This window comes from Pseudopipra pipra, chromosome 10 (assembly GCF_036250125.1).
Source record: "Pseudopipra pipra isolate bDixPip1 chromosome 10, bDixPip1.hap1, whole genome shotgun sequence".
NCBI lineage: Eukaryota > Metazoa > Chordata > Aves > Passeriformes > Pipridae > Pseudopipra > Pseudopipra pipra.
Window position 1 is genome coordinate 22,740,981 of NC_087558.1, and position 12,092 is coordinate 22,753,072.

At 44.5% G+C, this 12,092-nt stretch overlaps 3 protein-coding genes across 12 annotated transcripts in view; 2 read left to right on the plus strand and 1 right to left on the minus strand.

Moving 5' to 3' along the window:
• SNORC (secondary ossification center associated regulator of chondrocyte maturation) overlaps positions 1 to 12,092 on the plus strand; it is a 97,733-nt gene that overhangs the window by 45,537 nt on the left and 40,104 nt on the right. The window lies entirely within an intron of this gene.
• The window catches only part of GIGYF2 (GRB10 interacting GYF protein 2), a 74,417-nt gene that overhangs the window by 33,333 nt on the left and 28,992 nt on the right, over positions 1 to 12,092 (plus strand). The gene's annotated exons all lie outside the window — the stretch shown is intronic.
• Positions 414 to 9,487, minus strand: KCNJ13 (potassium inwardly rectifying channel subfamily J member 13). The gene is made up of 3 exons (XM_064666727.1): positions 9,197 to 9,487; positions 2,853 to 3,327; positions 414 to 1,992 (listed from the first exon to the last, which is right to left on the minus strand). Exons 2-3 carry the CDS (start codon positions 3,322 to 3,324, stop codon positions 1,370 to 1,372), a joined length of 1,095 nt encoding a protein of 364 aa, XP_064522797.1. The 5' UTR covers positions 3,325 to 3,327; positions 9,197 to 9,487; the 3' UTR covers positions 414 to 1,369.

Here is a 12,092-nt window from a genome sequence, read left to right on the forward strand (position 1 = left end):
CAGGAGCTTCCTCCTTGCCCCTTTTGGGACTTGAGAAGAGTTGAGTTAAACAGAACCTCCTCAGACAGCTTGTACCTGTTTTTCCTGCTGCTGACCACTTGGGGAAGTTAAAAGGAGGCATATTTGTTAGTGTGTTATGCTCTTGGCAATGAAAGTTGCTATTTATGCCATCTGGGTTTCTGGGAAGAGTCTTCTAGCTTTGAAAGGTAGCTTTATTTTAATACTGAACTGACCAGGTACCTAACAGGCCTGGTTTTGGACACCTGACAGGCACTGCTTTTGTTGAGAGCTTGGAAATAATTATTCATGATTCTGTTTTTCTTTTAGCATCTTAAATTATTTAGGAGCTTCAGAACAGTGTCTTAATTGCAGCAGGTTTATGAGGCACTTAAATACAGAAGTCTCACGTATGGTTTGTTTTAATTTTTTATTTCAAAATTGATCCAAGTGTCTCTAAATATTTTTGTGCTGTGTGTACAGGCAAATATTGATGTTAAAAAGCATAAAATATAAATGGATGTGGTTCTACTTCTCCTAGATATAGTGCATCCCTCTGGGTCAGACGTACTGCAGACAAGCAGTGACAATATGGGCAATGTATGGGTCTTTAAAAAAAAGTACATTCATTCATTAAAAATAGTCTGTTTGCCACTGCTAAATAATTTATTCAGTGTTTCCAAATATGAAAAAATTTCCACTGCAGCATTTGTCATATATATCAAGATTTTTTGATAGTGTCTTCATAGATCTGTCTGGAAACGAGATGTTCTTTTACTTGGCAGAATGAAGGACTACACTTAGTATTTACAGTTTTGCTTAATAAGCACAGCAGGAGTGCTTTTCACTGCCACGAGAGATTGGCAGGACTTTCTGAGAGTGAATTCAGCCCTCTGAAAAGTGATGTAACTGTATTCCCAAAGACTTAAGAGAGCAGAAAAACTGGTATCTTGGATGAACAGAGTTACTTAAAGCAGAACTAATGCATTTACTGAGTGACCCCATGTTGTTTTCTGCTTTTATATTGTTGTCCATTTTGTCACAAGCTGGTGAAGGTCATCTTTGGGAGTTTTGAAGATCTCTCCTTTTGGGGTCAGGTGGCATTTAATCACAGTCTGGGAAATTCAGCAAGTAGCTCTTCTGGTGTTAGTACCGTGGTTCTTGTACCTGACTTCATCCTGGGTGGCTCATCCAGCCTCTCGGGGCACTCACCTTCTCTTCACTGGGTCACATTGTAATCAAAAGGATGGAAGTACAAGAGAAGGATCACTAGAAGATGGCAGGGCAGGCAAGGAGGGAAGGTTGTAAATGGAACCTGAAAGTTTAATGTAATAATAATTAAAAAAAGCCCCAAGTCCACAGTCTGTTCTCTCTATTCTGTGAGGCCAGTCTCGGAGAGCTGGAAGCTGTCAGCGTGCTGCCCATTGATGCGGATCTCCTTGTCAGTCCTCCTGGGGCTCTTGGAGCCAGCTGCAGCCGGGAGCTCAGGAATAGTCTTGTCAAAGTTCTCCATCTGGATGTGGTACTCACCTTGGGCGCTGCGGGCCAGCACGGGGGCGAAGCGGTGGGACAGCAGGATCTCGGAGGGCAGGTAGGACGTTCTCCTTTGACACGTTTCTCCCGTGCCCTCCTGCACAGCTGACAGGAAGACGACCAGCTCAAAGTGATGAGGAGCTTCTCTCTGGAGGAGGGCAGCCAGAGGGCTGGATGGAGAGATGGAATGGTAGTAGGTCAGCGGGAAGATGAAGAAAGGACACTCGGCCGCAGTAACGCTGTCGAGGTGGAAGTCGACGCTCGTTTGGTGCAGCTGCCCGTTCTCCTGCTCTTGGTACAGGATAGCAGAGATCTGGACGCTGGTCAGGGGGCTGGAGCGAGTGTTGGCCACCTGGAACATGAGGTGTGGCTTCCCCTCGGGATGTGTCACCACGGCAGAGCGCGTGAAGCGGATGGAGAACGCCCGGTTCTTCGGGCGGGCGATCTTGGCCACGAACGCACCTGGATCACGGGAGAGAACAAGCTCAGGGCCAGCACAGGGCCTGGGGGCTTCCTGCAGCTCCCAGCTCCTCCAGACAGCCAAGGGAGCAGGAGCAGGCCTGGGGGCACATGCAGGCTGGAAGGACTGTGTTTGAGAACTGCTGGGCTGGCACTGCACTAACCCACTTGGGTTTAAAAGAGTAGAGTTGCCTAAAATGCTGCTTTTCCTAAGCTGTTATATTGGGAAGGGATCTGGAGCTGTAAGAAGAGCTGTCAGCTTGCTCCGAGTTACTGTACTTTGTAATAGTACCTGATCTTGCTTCTACTCTTTCTAGTACACAGTAAACTAACCTATGTATTTTTAAAGTATTTTGAATGACTTTAAACCTGAAAATTATTTAAAATAACTGAAAATACTTCAGAATAGCTGTGGCACTGTAACATCTTCATTACATTGGGTACTGAGGAATACTTGAATGCTGAGTTGAAGATCAACTTCAGTTTCAACTACGAAAGTAGTTCAGCTAGAAAAAAGTTTGCCTTTAAAATCAAAACAAATAGACTTTAAATATTGTAATTATATGGAAAAAACTTGGAGAGAGAATGGTATAAGAAATAACTGATTGAGAGTGATAAGCAGGGATTTGCCACAAGTATTGTCCAATGAATACCGGAACTATCAAGTCCAGATCTTGACATCAGCTAATTTATGCCTTTTGTTAATGAAAGGTGTTTTAGTCCTACATAGCTGGAATCTCACCATCCTCGTAGTGACTGCCTTAGTTGTTCTTTCATCTATCCAAATGATCAGTATTTCTAGCTCCATCCTCAAGCCCAGTTGTTCCACCTGTTCTGTTTAAGGATGGACTGGGAAGGCTTACCTGTGATGAAGGCTTCCAGCATGAGCCCCAGGACCATCTGGATCGCCAGCAGTGCAATGGCACTGGGACAGTCCCCGCTCGGGAACATGGTGCCGTAACCGATCGTGAGCTGCGTCTCCAGGGAGAAGGAGAAAGCAGCCGTAAAGCTGGTGATGTACTTGACACAGATAGTGTGGTTGTCAGGGGGAGCATCGTGGTCCAGCTCCAGGTCCCCGTTCATCTCAGCCAGCAGGTACCAGAGCACCGCAAAGACCAGCCAGTGGAGGACGAAGGAAGCGGAGAAGACGAGCATCATCCACCTCCAGCGCATGTCCATGAGGATTCCCCAGGCGTCGCGCAGATAGGCCAGGCCCCGGCCCCGGGCACCGTCCAGCTGCAGGGTGCTGTGCCCGTCCTTGGTCACCATGCGCTGGTGCCGCTGGGCCAGCAGGGGAGCCTTGGTGTTGTTGCTCTCCATCCTGTCCGTCGTCATGGGCTGGGAAGGAGGGAAAGGGAACGGAAGGGAGACAGTGCAGCGTGTTTGTATTTTGCCTAACGCTCACAGTTTTTGACACATCAGCAGGGGTTGAAATACTGCAGCCAACAAAGGAGGGCTTATACATTGCAATCCAGAGAAGATTAAGTCGGGAGCCTGGAGAGGAATTTACCACTGTTTGTGGTAATACTTTGTTAAAAAAGATTAAGTTTAAAAATCTGACTACTTCTCAAATTTTCCCTGCTTAGTTGTTTAAATATAACTTTCATACTTTACCTTCCTAAATGTACATTGGAGTCACATGGTTTAATTCTTTGGGAGTGAGTGGGATGGGCTTAGCATACTGTATCTGAAAAGAAACTGGGTTTTGTCTGATTATATCAGGTTTTGTAACTTTTCAGCAGAGTATAATAACTTACCAATACTATTGTGAATACTACTAACAGTAATACTATGGAGATAATGTTTATCCTGTTATTTCTCTGACATATTTATGCATTTTAAAGGAATGCTGTAGTTAAGCTAGTAGCCCTTTCAGACTTCCCTGGCTCTGGAAATGTCTGCTGTCTGTACCCACCATGTCCAGTTAAACAGAATTACAGTATTCAGGGCAGAGCTGCTTCAGGGAGGCTGAGGCTGTTTATGTAAGGATCAGGTAAAAGGAGGGCAGGGGACCAATGCAGAAAATACACCGTGACATAATTTGCAGTCTAGTCTGCCTGAGCAGTGCCATTTTTATTAGTAACCAGATAAGAAAATAGGACAGCAGGCATATGGGAGTTAAGGTGGAATTGCAAATGTGGGAAGCAGAATGGGTTCCTGTAGGTATTTGACATGCTGGGCTCCTTTGGTTCCTTTTAAACCTCAGAGCTTGCTGAACTTGCCAGAGGTGCTGAATGTCTTCTGAAAAGACACCTGTCACTCAAATCCATAAATTTTATAAATACTGGATGTTTATAGTTCACCTGGGGTTTATATAAAATAGAGTTAATAATGTGTACCACCTGCTTAAAGAAGGTGGTGAGGAAACTCGTTTGTAGAACAGCAGAGGATTTAAAAATACATCCATATCCTGCAAATCATGATTATACAGGGGGTATTTAGTCAGTTTTGGTTTCCTATCACTTTTGACCTTTCTCTGAATTAGACTATTTCAGTATGTAATGCACGTTTACAAACATCTAGAGGAAGTGGATCTTTTTCCCTCCAAGAGTGCCCTCTTAGTTTTCTCTTGGAACACATTGTATGTGAGGATACTGAACTTCAGAAGTTTATGGGAGGTAAAAATCTGTCTTGTGATCTTTGGTTCCATAAACCAGCAGTTTCCATGACTGTTTATTTAATCTTCATACCAAATTTTAGTAATTACAGAACATTCTCTTTTGCTTTCTAGTGCTTAATTCCTACTGAGGTAGGAGTGGGAGGATTGACATATTTAGCTAAATATGTCAGTATTTAGTTAGAGTGAATTAGAGTGAATATTTAGCTAAATTTTCATTTTACTTTCTTTCCCTGCTGTAGATTCTCAGAACTGTCCTGCTCTTACTTCTATCCATGCTCTAGTCAAAGAAGGTAGGGTAGCTGATGACCTGGGTGGAATTTGGTAGGTTTCCCTTCATTTTTATTTTCCAGTTCACATCTCCTAGAAGGAATATTTTCAAACTGCTCCCTGTGCCAAAGAATACAGTGATCTCTGGTACCAGGCCACTTTTCTTGGGCATTCTGGTCATAGTCCGTTCTGATCAGAGCCCTTTCAGCCCCCCTGCATTGAGTTTGCTCTTTAATCTGCTGCACAGCTCCCTAAGTGACAGTTCTCACTATTGCTGCACTTTTACAGATTTTACAGTAACCTGAATGCAATTAGAAATGCTCCAGTAATCAGATGATTAGTGGCTGGTCTGCAGAGCAGAGTCCTTGTGCTAAGGTGTAGAGGAGCCCTTCTGGATGCCTTGAAGGAGCTGGAAAACGGGCATCTCTGAATGGGAATGGTGGTGGGAACCAGGCTTACAGGGAGCTGGGAACAGTGCCTTGGTTTTACCATCTTAGAATAAGCAGTACTGCCAAGAAACACTTGTGTGAACAGAGGAGAACACAGAGAACAAAATTCCTTGGGGTGTAAACATCACGCGTTATTGGGAAAAAACCCCAAAGCCCCAAAACCTCTGTGTTTCTGTAAATTCTCAGGGTACTTGGAGGACAGCATCTGCTTTGTAGCCTCCAAGCAATCTAAGTTTGCAAAACAAACCCATGTTGTGAGAATGAATGTGATCCTGACTGACTGGGGCCTGATCCTGCAGCGTTCCATGCACACATCCGTGCTCTGGGGCCTGGTTCTGCACTGCTGCAGACATATGTGCTTAACATGGTCCATTTTTCTTGGCTGTGCTGCAGATCTGCACAGTGCTGAGGCAGTGTGTGAGAGAGCACCTCTCTTCCCCCTAGCAGCAGGTCTCAGAACAGTGCTGTGTCTCTGCTCCTTGAGCATCCTGGCTGGGGAATTTGCCTGCTGAGCTTAACCAGGTTATGCACTGGTTCATTTGATATAGACCTGTTTTTTTATAGTCTAGGACTGTTTAAAATATTATGTATCTAATTCAGTGGCAGTGATAGCATTGGAAATGTGTAAGCCTGAGTTCCCAAACTGTTTTTCTGCCAACACTATTGATGGCATTAAAGGCCACGAGCCTCAACTTGCTGGGGTGAGAAAATGGGTAGGAAACTGTGAATAGCAATGCAGGTGAGTGAGAGAGGTGAAAGAACAACTGCCCTGTGAGAAATCATTTACCCAGGCTGGAGGATCGGTCCTCTATGTTCTCAAAAGCAGAGACCACTTAAGAGCAGATGTGACTTAGAATTTAAAAGGAATTACTGTCTTCTGTCTGCTCCCTTCCTTGCCCGCTGTAGTAAAACAAACCAACACCTGATCTGATTCCCTGATGTCCCCAGGTAAATCCCAATCTCAAACAGTGTGTGTTTTAGGAAAGACACTCAACTTTGACTTGGAAAGAACAATTCTGCATTGTTTGTTGGAGAATGCTTGTCTCCACTGGTACAGACATACTGTTTCTCATCCACATTGCTCCCCTGTTATCTCTTAACCACCTCTGTTGTGCTGTTTGTTTAGTTCTGCCTTTCCTGGTTCCTGACTTGGGAAGCTGTTGTAGCTTTGGGGTGTGTTCCTTGTCCCTCCATCTCCCAGCTGATAGCCCCTGACTGGAAAGATGGGAACTGTCAGAAATTACTTTTCTAAACGTCTTCTGGCATCTTGACCAATCTTTCACTAAGCATTCATTCTGTCTAATCCTTCTGTTGCCAGTCTGTTGAAGACTAAATTATCACCAAGGCCACTGTGTATATCAGCTCTTAGCTTTTTCTGGTTTTCCATCTTTTTACCACCTTGTTCCTCATCTTGGCTCCTTTCTTCTATACACTTTTCTAAAACCAGTCAAGGTAGGATAAAGATGGACTTTTTGAATCAGAAGTCACTCCTAGCAGTGGGGCAGGTTCTAAACTGACCTGGCTAGCTAATGATTTATGTGTAATAAAACAGCTCTAGGCTGTAGGTATGAATTTCTGAAATTCATGATCCAGCACACTGATCTCCCACGCTTTGCCTTTTTGATTGAGATCTTCCTGGTGTTGTAACAGTTTTTATTACATTCCTGTTCCATGCCACCACCTTGCTTTCCTCTCCTCTTGCTTGGCCTTTCTCTTGGCAGCACAAACTCAGCTATTTTAACTCAGGGTTGTAGGGGAATTAATTTGGAGCACTGTCTTCCTTTCCTTTTCATTTGCCTTCTCAGGTGAAGGCATTTGAAGTGACCCTTCCAGCCTGTTTTCAGCTCAATACCTTGATGCACCTGCAGCCCTTTCTGGAGCCTGGGTGCCTTTAGGAGGAGCTGTGTTCAGGGGACACTTGGGAGTTGCTGCCCTGCCTGCCCAGCTCCTGCCTTTACCAAACTGTCTTCTAGCTGACCTCGGAGGCCTTTGGAGACAGTTGGTGCTGCACTGCTGCCTTCTGACAGCAAAGCAGTCAAGAGGACCTGCTGTTTGCTGGGAGTGACTGCCAGAACTGCTTCCAACTGCAGCATAATGAGAAGATTTGCTAGAAGCAGGTGGTGGTGGCAGCATCACCCTCTGGGAATGTGTACATTCCCTCTTTACTTGACCTGGGTCTGCATAATCACGGACAAGTTTGAGATTGAAGGGTTGCTCTGAGCTGTGATCTCTCAGATGTGTTGCTGCCTCTGTGCTTTGCAACGAGAACAAACTGAGACTAGAATTTTTTTGAAGGCACTTTGATTCTATTAAAATGGTTATTTGTGTAGTGGTATTTTTAGATTTTTGCATATTGTTGTCTGTAGACTGGATGGCAACCTTTGAGATGCTGTGACATTAATATTAGGAAATGAAGGTTTTTTCAGTATGGATGACATGATTGAATCATATAACTTACAGTAGGGGACAATTTTAGAAATGCAGGAAGCAATTCAGTTTCAGTAACTGCTTTGGTTATGCTGGTGTTGTGGGTAGGACAGTTAAGGTTTCAAAGGTTTGTCCTTTAGATTTTGTAGCTAGTGCCTCATTGAGAGGAATGGGAATAGTTTGTGACAAAGCTGTTACTTCTGAACCATTTGCAGAATTAAGATAACAGTTTTCAGGACTTGTTACATTTATAAGTAGGTCTTGTAAAAATGGGAACTTGAATTTGTTGAGCCCAAGTCACATTTTTCAAAGCAAGTGCCACAAAGTCCAGGGTGTGAGAGCTCGTACTTTTGGCTTTCTGTGACAGCTTACTACAGAATGCACTTTAAAGAACAGTGGGAGACTATGTCTCCTTTTATAGTACAGAAAACAAGACTGCCTATAGACTTGATTTTTGGGAATCCAAATAATGCTCCATTTTGTGTTTAATGTATTTTCATGGTAGTACTCTGAGGACCCATATGAACACTTAATTCTTGATTGTGAGTTAGCATCTGAGAGGACCAACTAGTCTGGCCACCTTTAGAGAAGCAGAAAAACTCAACATTTTGGGAAAGGCTTTAAAATATGCTAGCATGTGTTAATTCCTTATAAAGAAACAAAAATGCCAAATGAAATATTGCCAATGGAGGAGTCATTTGACAGTTAGGAGGGAGGATTGTATTTGATGTGAAGCTGTAGCACTAGAGGTCTGCAGCCACCCATACAGTGTGGAGTGAGCTGTTTTTGAGGAGCAGTCCTGCCCTGTCTGATGCAGAATTCCCCATGGTTTGCCTGCAAGGACTGGTTTTCCAGGCAGGATGAGTTCCCTCAATGCCCAAGTGTGGTTTCCTGTGCTGGCTCAGTGTGTCCATGAGCACAGGGATGCACTGACTGAAAACTGTTGAAGGTGTGAGATACAGGGATAGTAAATCAGGCTTGAGCAGATAGGAAGCTCATTTCTTTTAATTTGTGAGGGAACTGAAGTGAAATGCTGAGTTATGATGAATGCAGCAAGGTGGGGAGGATGTTTTCCTGACACTTGACCAGTCTCATAACACCCAGCTACCTGAGCTGGAGACTTGCAAATGCTCCCTGTCTGCAGAGCATTGCAGAGTCTTTCCAGCACTGCTTCTCTCAAAAATGTTCTGAAAAAATACTGTATAATGCCTTTGATTTTGCTTTTTGTGCTCTTAGGACCGTGGTCACCTGAGAAAGCATTTTCTTCTTTTTGAGGGGGAGAAATCAAATAATTTTCTTTAAGATAACAGTTAATTCAGCACGCTTTAGAAATAAAACTCTCTCCCCTGATAACTACTTCGATTTCTTTGATTAAAGAATGACAGAACAATTTCAAATGGTACAATAAGAAAGAGGGGGGAAAAATATGGTTTTGTTTACTTACCAGTCTTTGAAGGGTTGTGTGCAGGAGGAAGGGGTAACCTGGGCTCCAGGAGAGGGACTGGGCTGCTCTGGTGTATTGGTCCCAGCACTGGCAAGAAACTTCCCACAAAGTGGCTGGCAGAGATTTAAAAAAACCCACCAAAACCCTTTAAAAATGGGTTTGTATGTCTCATTCCTGTGTTTATAGTGCTGGGGGGCTGGTTTTCCTCTGAAGCTGATTTGATTGGTCATTTTGCCTGCAGGGGGGCCGGTTAGCTCTGATCATGTGGAAAAGAATGCTGGTTTGTTAGGAGCCTTTCTTTACCCAACACAAACCCTTAGCAGCCAAGGAGAAATCCTCCAACACTTACTTGGAGAAGGGCTGCCTTCCCCCTCACCTCCTTCATCAAGATCATTTTTTAGGTTTGTATGATCCTAAAGCTTTACACGAAAGTTGAAAAGGCCAAAATTTCTCTTGGAAAAGTTGAGCGGAGAAGTTCCTGTATTGCTGCTGAAAAGCCACACACTGTTCTCTGGTACTTTCTCTCTAACCAGTGTCAAGTGCTGTTTGTTTAGGTGAGGAGAGGAACTCTTGTGTCTCCCTTGCTGCTCTGCAGTGCCACTGGTTCCCCGGGGGTTGGTCCCGAGCTGCGGAGCAGTGGCGTTACAAGGAGGGGGTTCTGAACACCTCCTGCTGCCCAGAAACACAGCCCTGGCCATGGCCACGCTGCTCCTCTGTGGGAACAAGGAATCAGTCCCAGGACTGTGGAAAGCCCAGCAGTGAACAGAGCAGATCAGGTGGCTCGCTGATGGCTGTGGCAAACGGAGCCGCTTTCACTGAAGCTCTCGCTTCTCAGAGGAGAAGAGTTACTGGGTTGTGCTTTAGCTGAGTGGCTGCAGAGCTGCACTGCTAAACCAGCTCTGAGGACAGCTCTGGAACCCAAGAGTAGTTCACACTTCTTTTTTTTTTTCCCCTTGGTGAGCTGCTGATGTGAGGGCTTTGATCGAACGTCACATGTAAGAGGATCTGAGAAACAAAGGCTGTGGTTGTTTGCAGTAAAACTACTGAAGGCCTGCTGGGAAAATTATTAATGTAGACTTTCCTGCTTAGGAAACAAAATCCTCCCTATTTTTTTTTTTTTTTTTTTTTTTTTACTTTAACCTTCCCCCAGCCCTAAATTGCAAACCATTAATTCTTTGCTTCATTAGTATGGAATATTTTAATACATGTTCAGGCACAGCACTCGAAGTTGTGGTAGGCATAGTGTGACCTTCAGAACCAGAATGATGTGGTGCAAGGGGGCTCCCACCACTGTGGCAACCCAGGAGGACAATGTCACTTGTCCTTCACCCTTCTTGTATACCCCTGCAAAGCTGGCCTTCCACTACAGCCAGCCTCTTTTATTCACAAGAGGGATTTTTTTGCAAACCATATTTTCATACAAACCATGTTTTGTCCTGTAGAAAGCGCTGGTGTCTGGTCACAGGTTTTCCAATCTGACTCAACTGAATGAATTGAAAATCTGACACGATTGTGCAGCAGGTTAAATAGGTACAGTACATGATTTCCAGGTGTGTTAGAGAATTAAGCTCTTGTTAATTCCTTTGACTCTGCCTGTTTACCCCTACCCATGACAGTGGATAACAGTCAACTTAGTGAAAAAAATCTGGAGTGATGTTTGAGTAGTATGTTTTTGAGACCTACTGGTGAGATTGAGATTTTGTGGAGAATGTGAAGCTAGAAATGGGATTGAGAACTTCTGATCCCTGTCACTGATAGTCCCTTCCTGGAAATGGGATTCAGAACTTCTGATCCCTGTCACTGATAGTCCCTTCCTGATGTTTGTATTCCTGTAGTGTCCCTACTCCAGTAGTGTCCTAATGAGAAGTAGTCTTTCTTTAAAAACATCATCTTAAGGCCATTTCTTTTATTTTTCTGTAAAAGGAGCTACAAAATTACACATCTAGGCCAAGTTATTTCAATTCCTTTAAAAACACTGGCTGCAAAGATTCTTCTCTTTATCTTCCTCATGAGGGAGTGTGTAGTGTGCAGCAGAGAGAAGTTAAAGCACTTAATAGGCTCCCCTAGTTTCCCCCCTCTGCAGAGTGAGCAGTCCTGCTGTCAGTCATGGCTTTCCTGTTAGTTCTCTCCAGACAGTGAACGTGGCACAGGGAACACGGCCTGAGCCTGGAGAGCAGGAGTTATTGGCCATTCTGGTGGTCAGTCCTCTCCTAAACCCGTTGCCATGGGGCCACAGCCCAGAATCCCAGCGCTGGCCCTGCAGCCAGGATCCCTTCCCTCAGTGTTGCACAGCTGTGGCCTTTTTGGCTGGCTACCACCAGGCTCTGTCTGAAGTTTGCTGTAAACACCACTGCTGGCTTTGTGACAGGCTTGAACAGAGGTGCCCTTTTACTGCTCCTTCTCTTCAGGAAGTCCAGGCAATTAGTCCAAGGCAAAACCAGAGATTGCATTTTGGTTTCTTTCATCCTTAAAATGCTGCCAAGTCCTGATTCTTTGACCTAAGTCATTTCAGCTGAATGATTGTTCTCAAGTCTAGGAACAGTTTGCAGAGACCATGCTTTGGGAGTTATGGATTTAGCTGAGGTTCAGCTGTAGGAGTGTCCCTGTGCTCAGTTTGTCATAGTCTTTCTGTCACTTGGGTCACTTGATTTTTCTGATCTTAACCTGTGACCGGTTTGTGTTTGTAAAGAACCAGTTTCTTGGCTGATCTCACTGATCTTCAGGATCATCTCATGCCAGACCTGTTTGGACACATGCCTTGCTGCCCTTAACCATTGCTTGCTGTGTCCTAGTACCAGAAACCTGGGTATGTCATGATACACTGCATTTTTCCTCTTAATTCCACTGGAGTGTGACATCAGAACAGTCTCTGAGGTGACACACTGGAGTGCTGCTG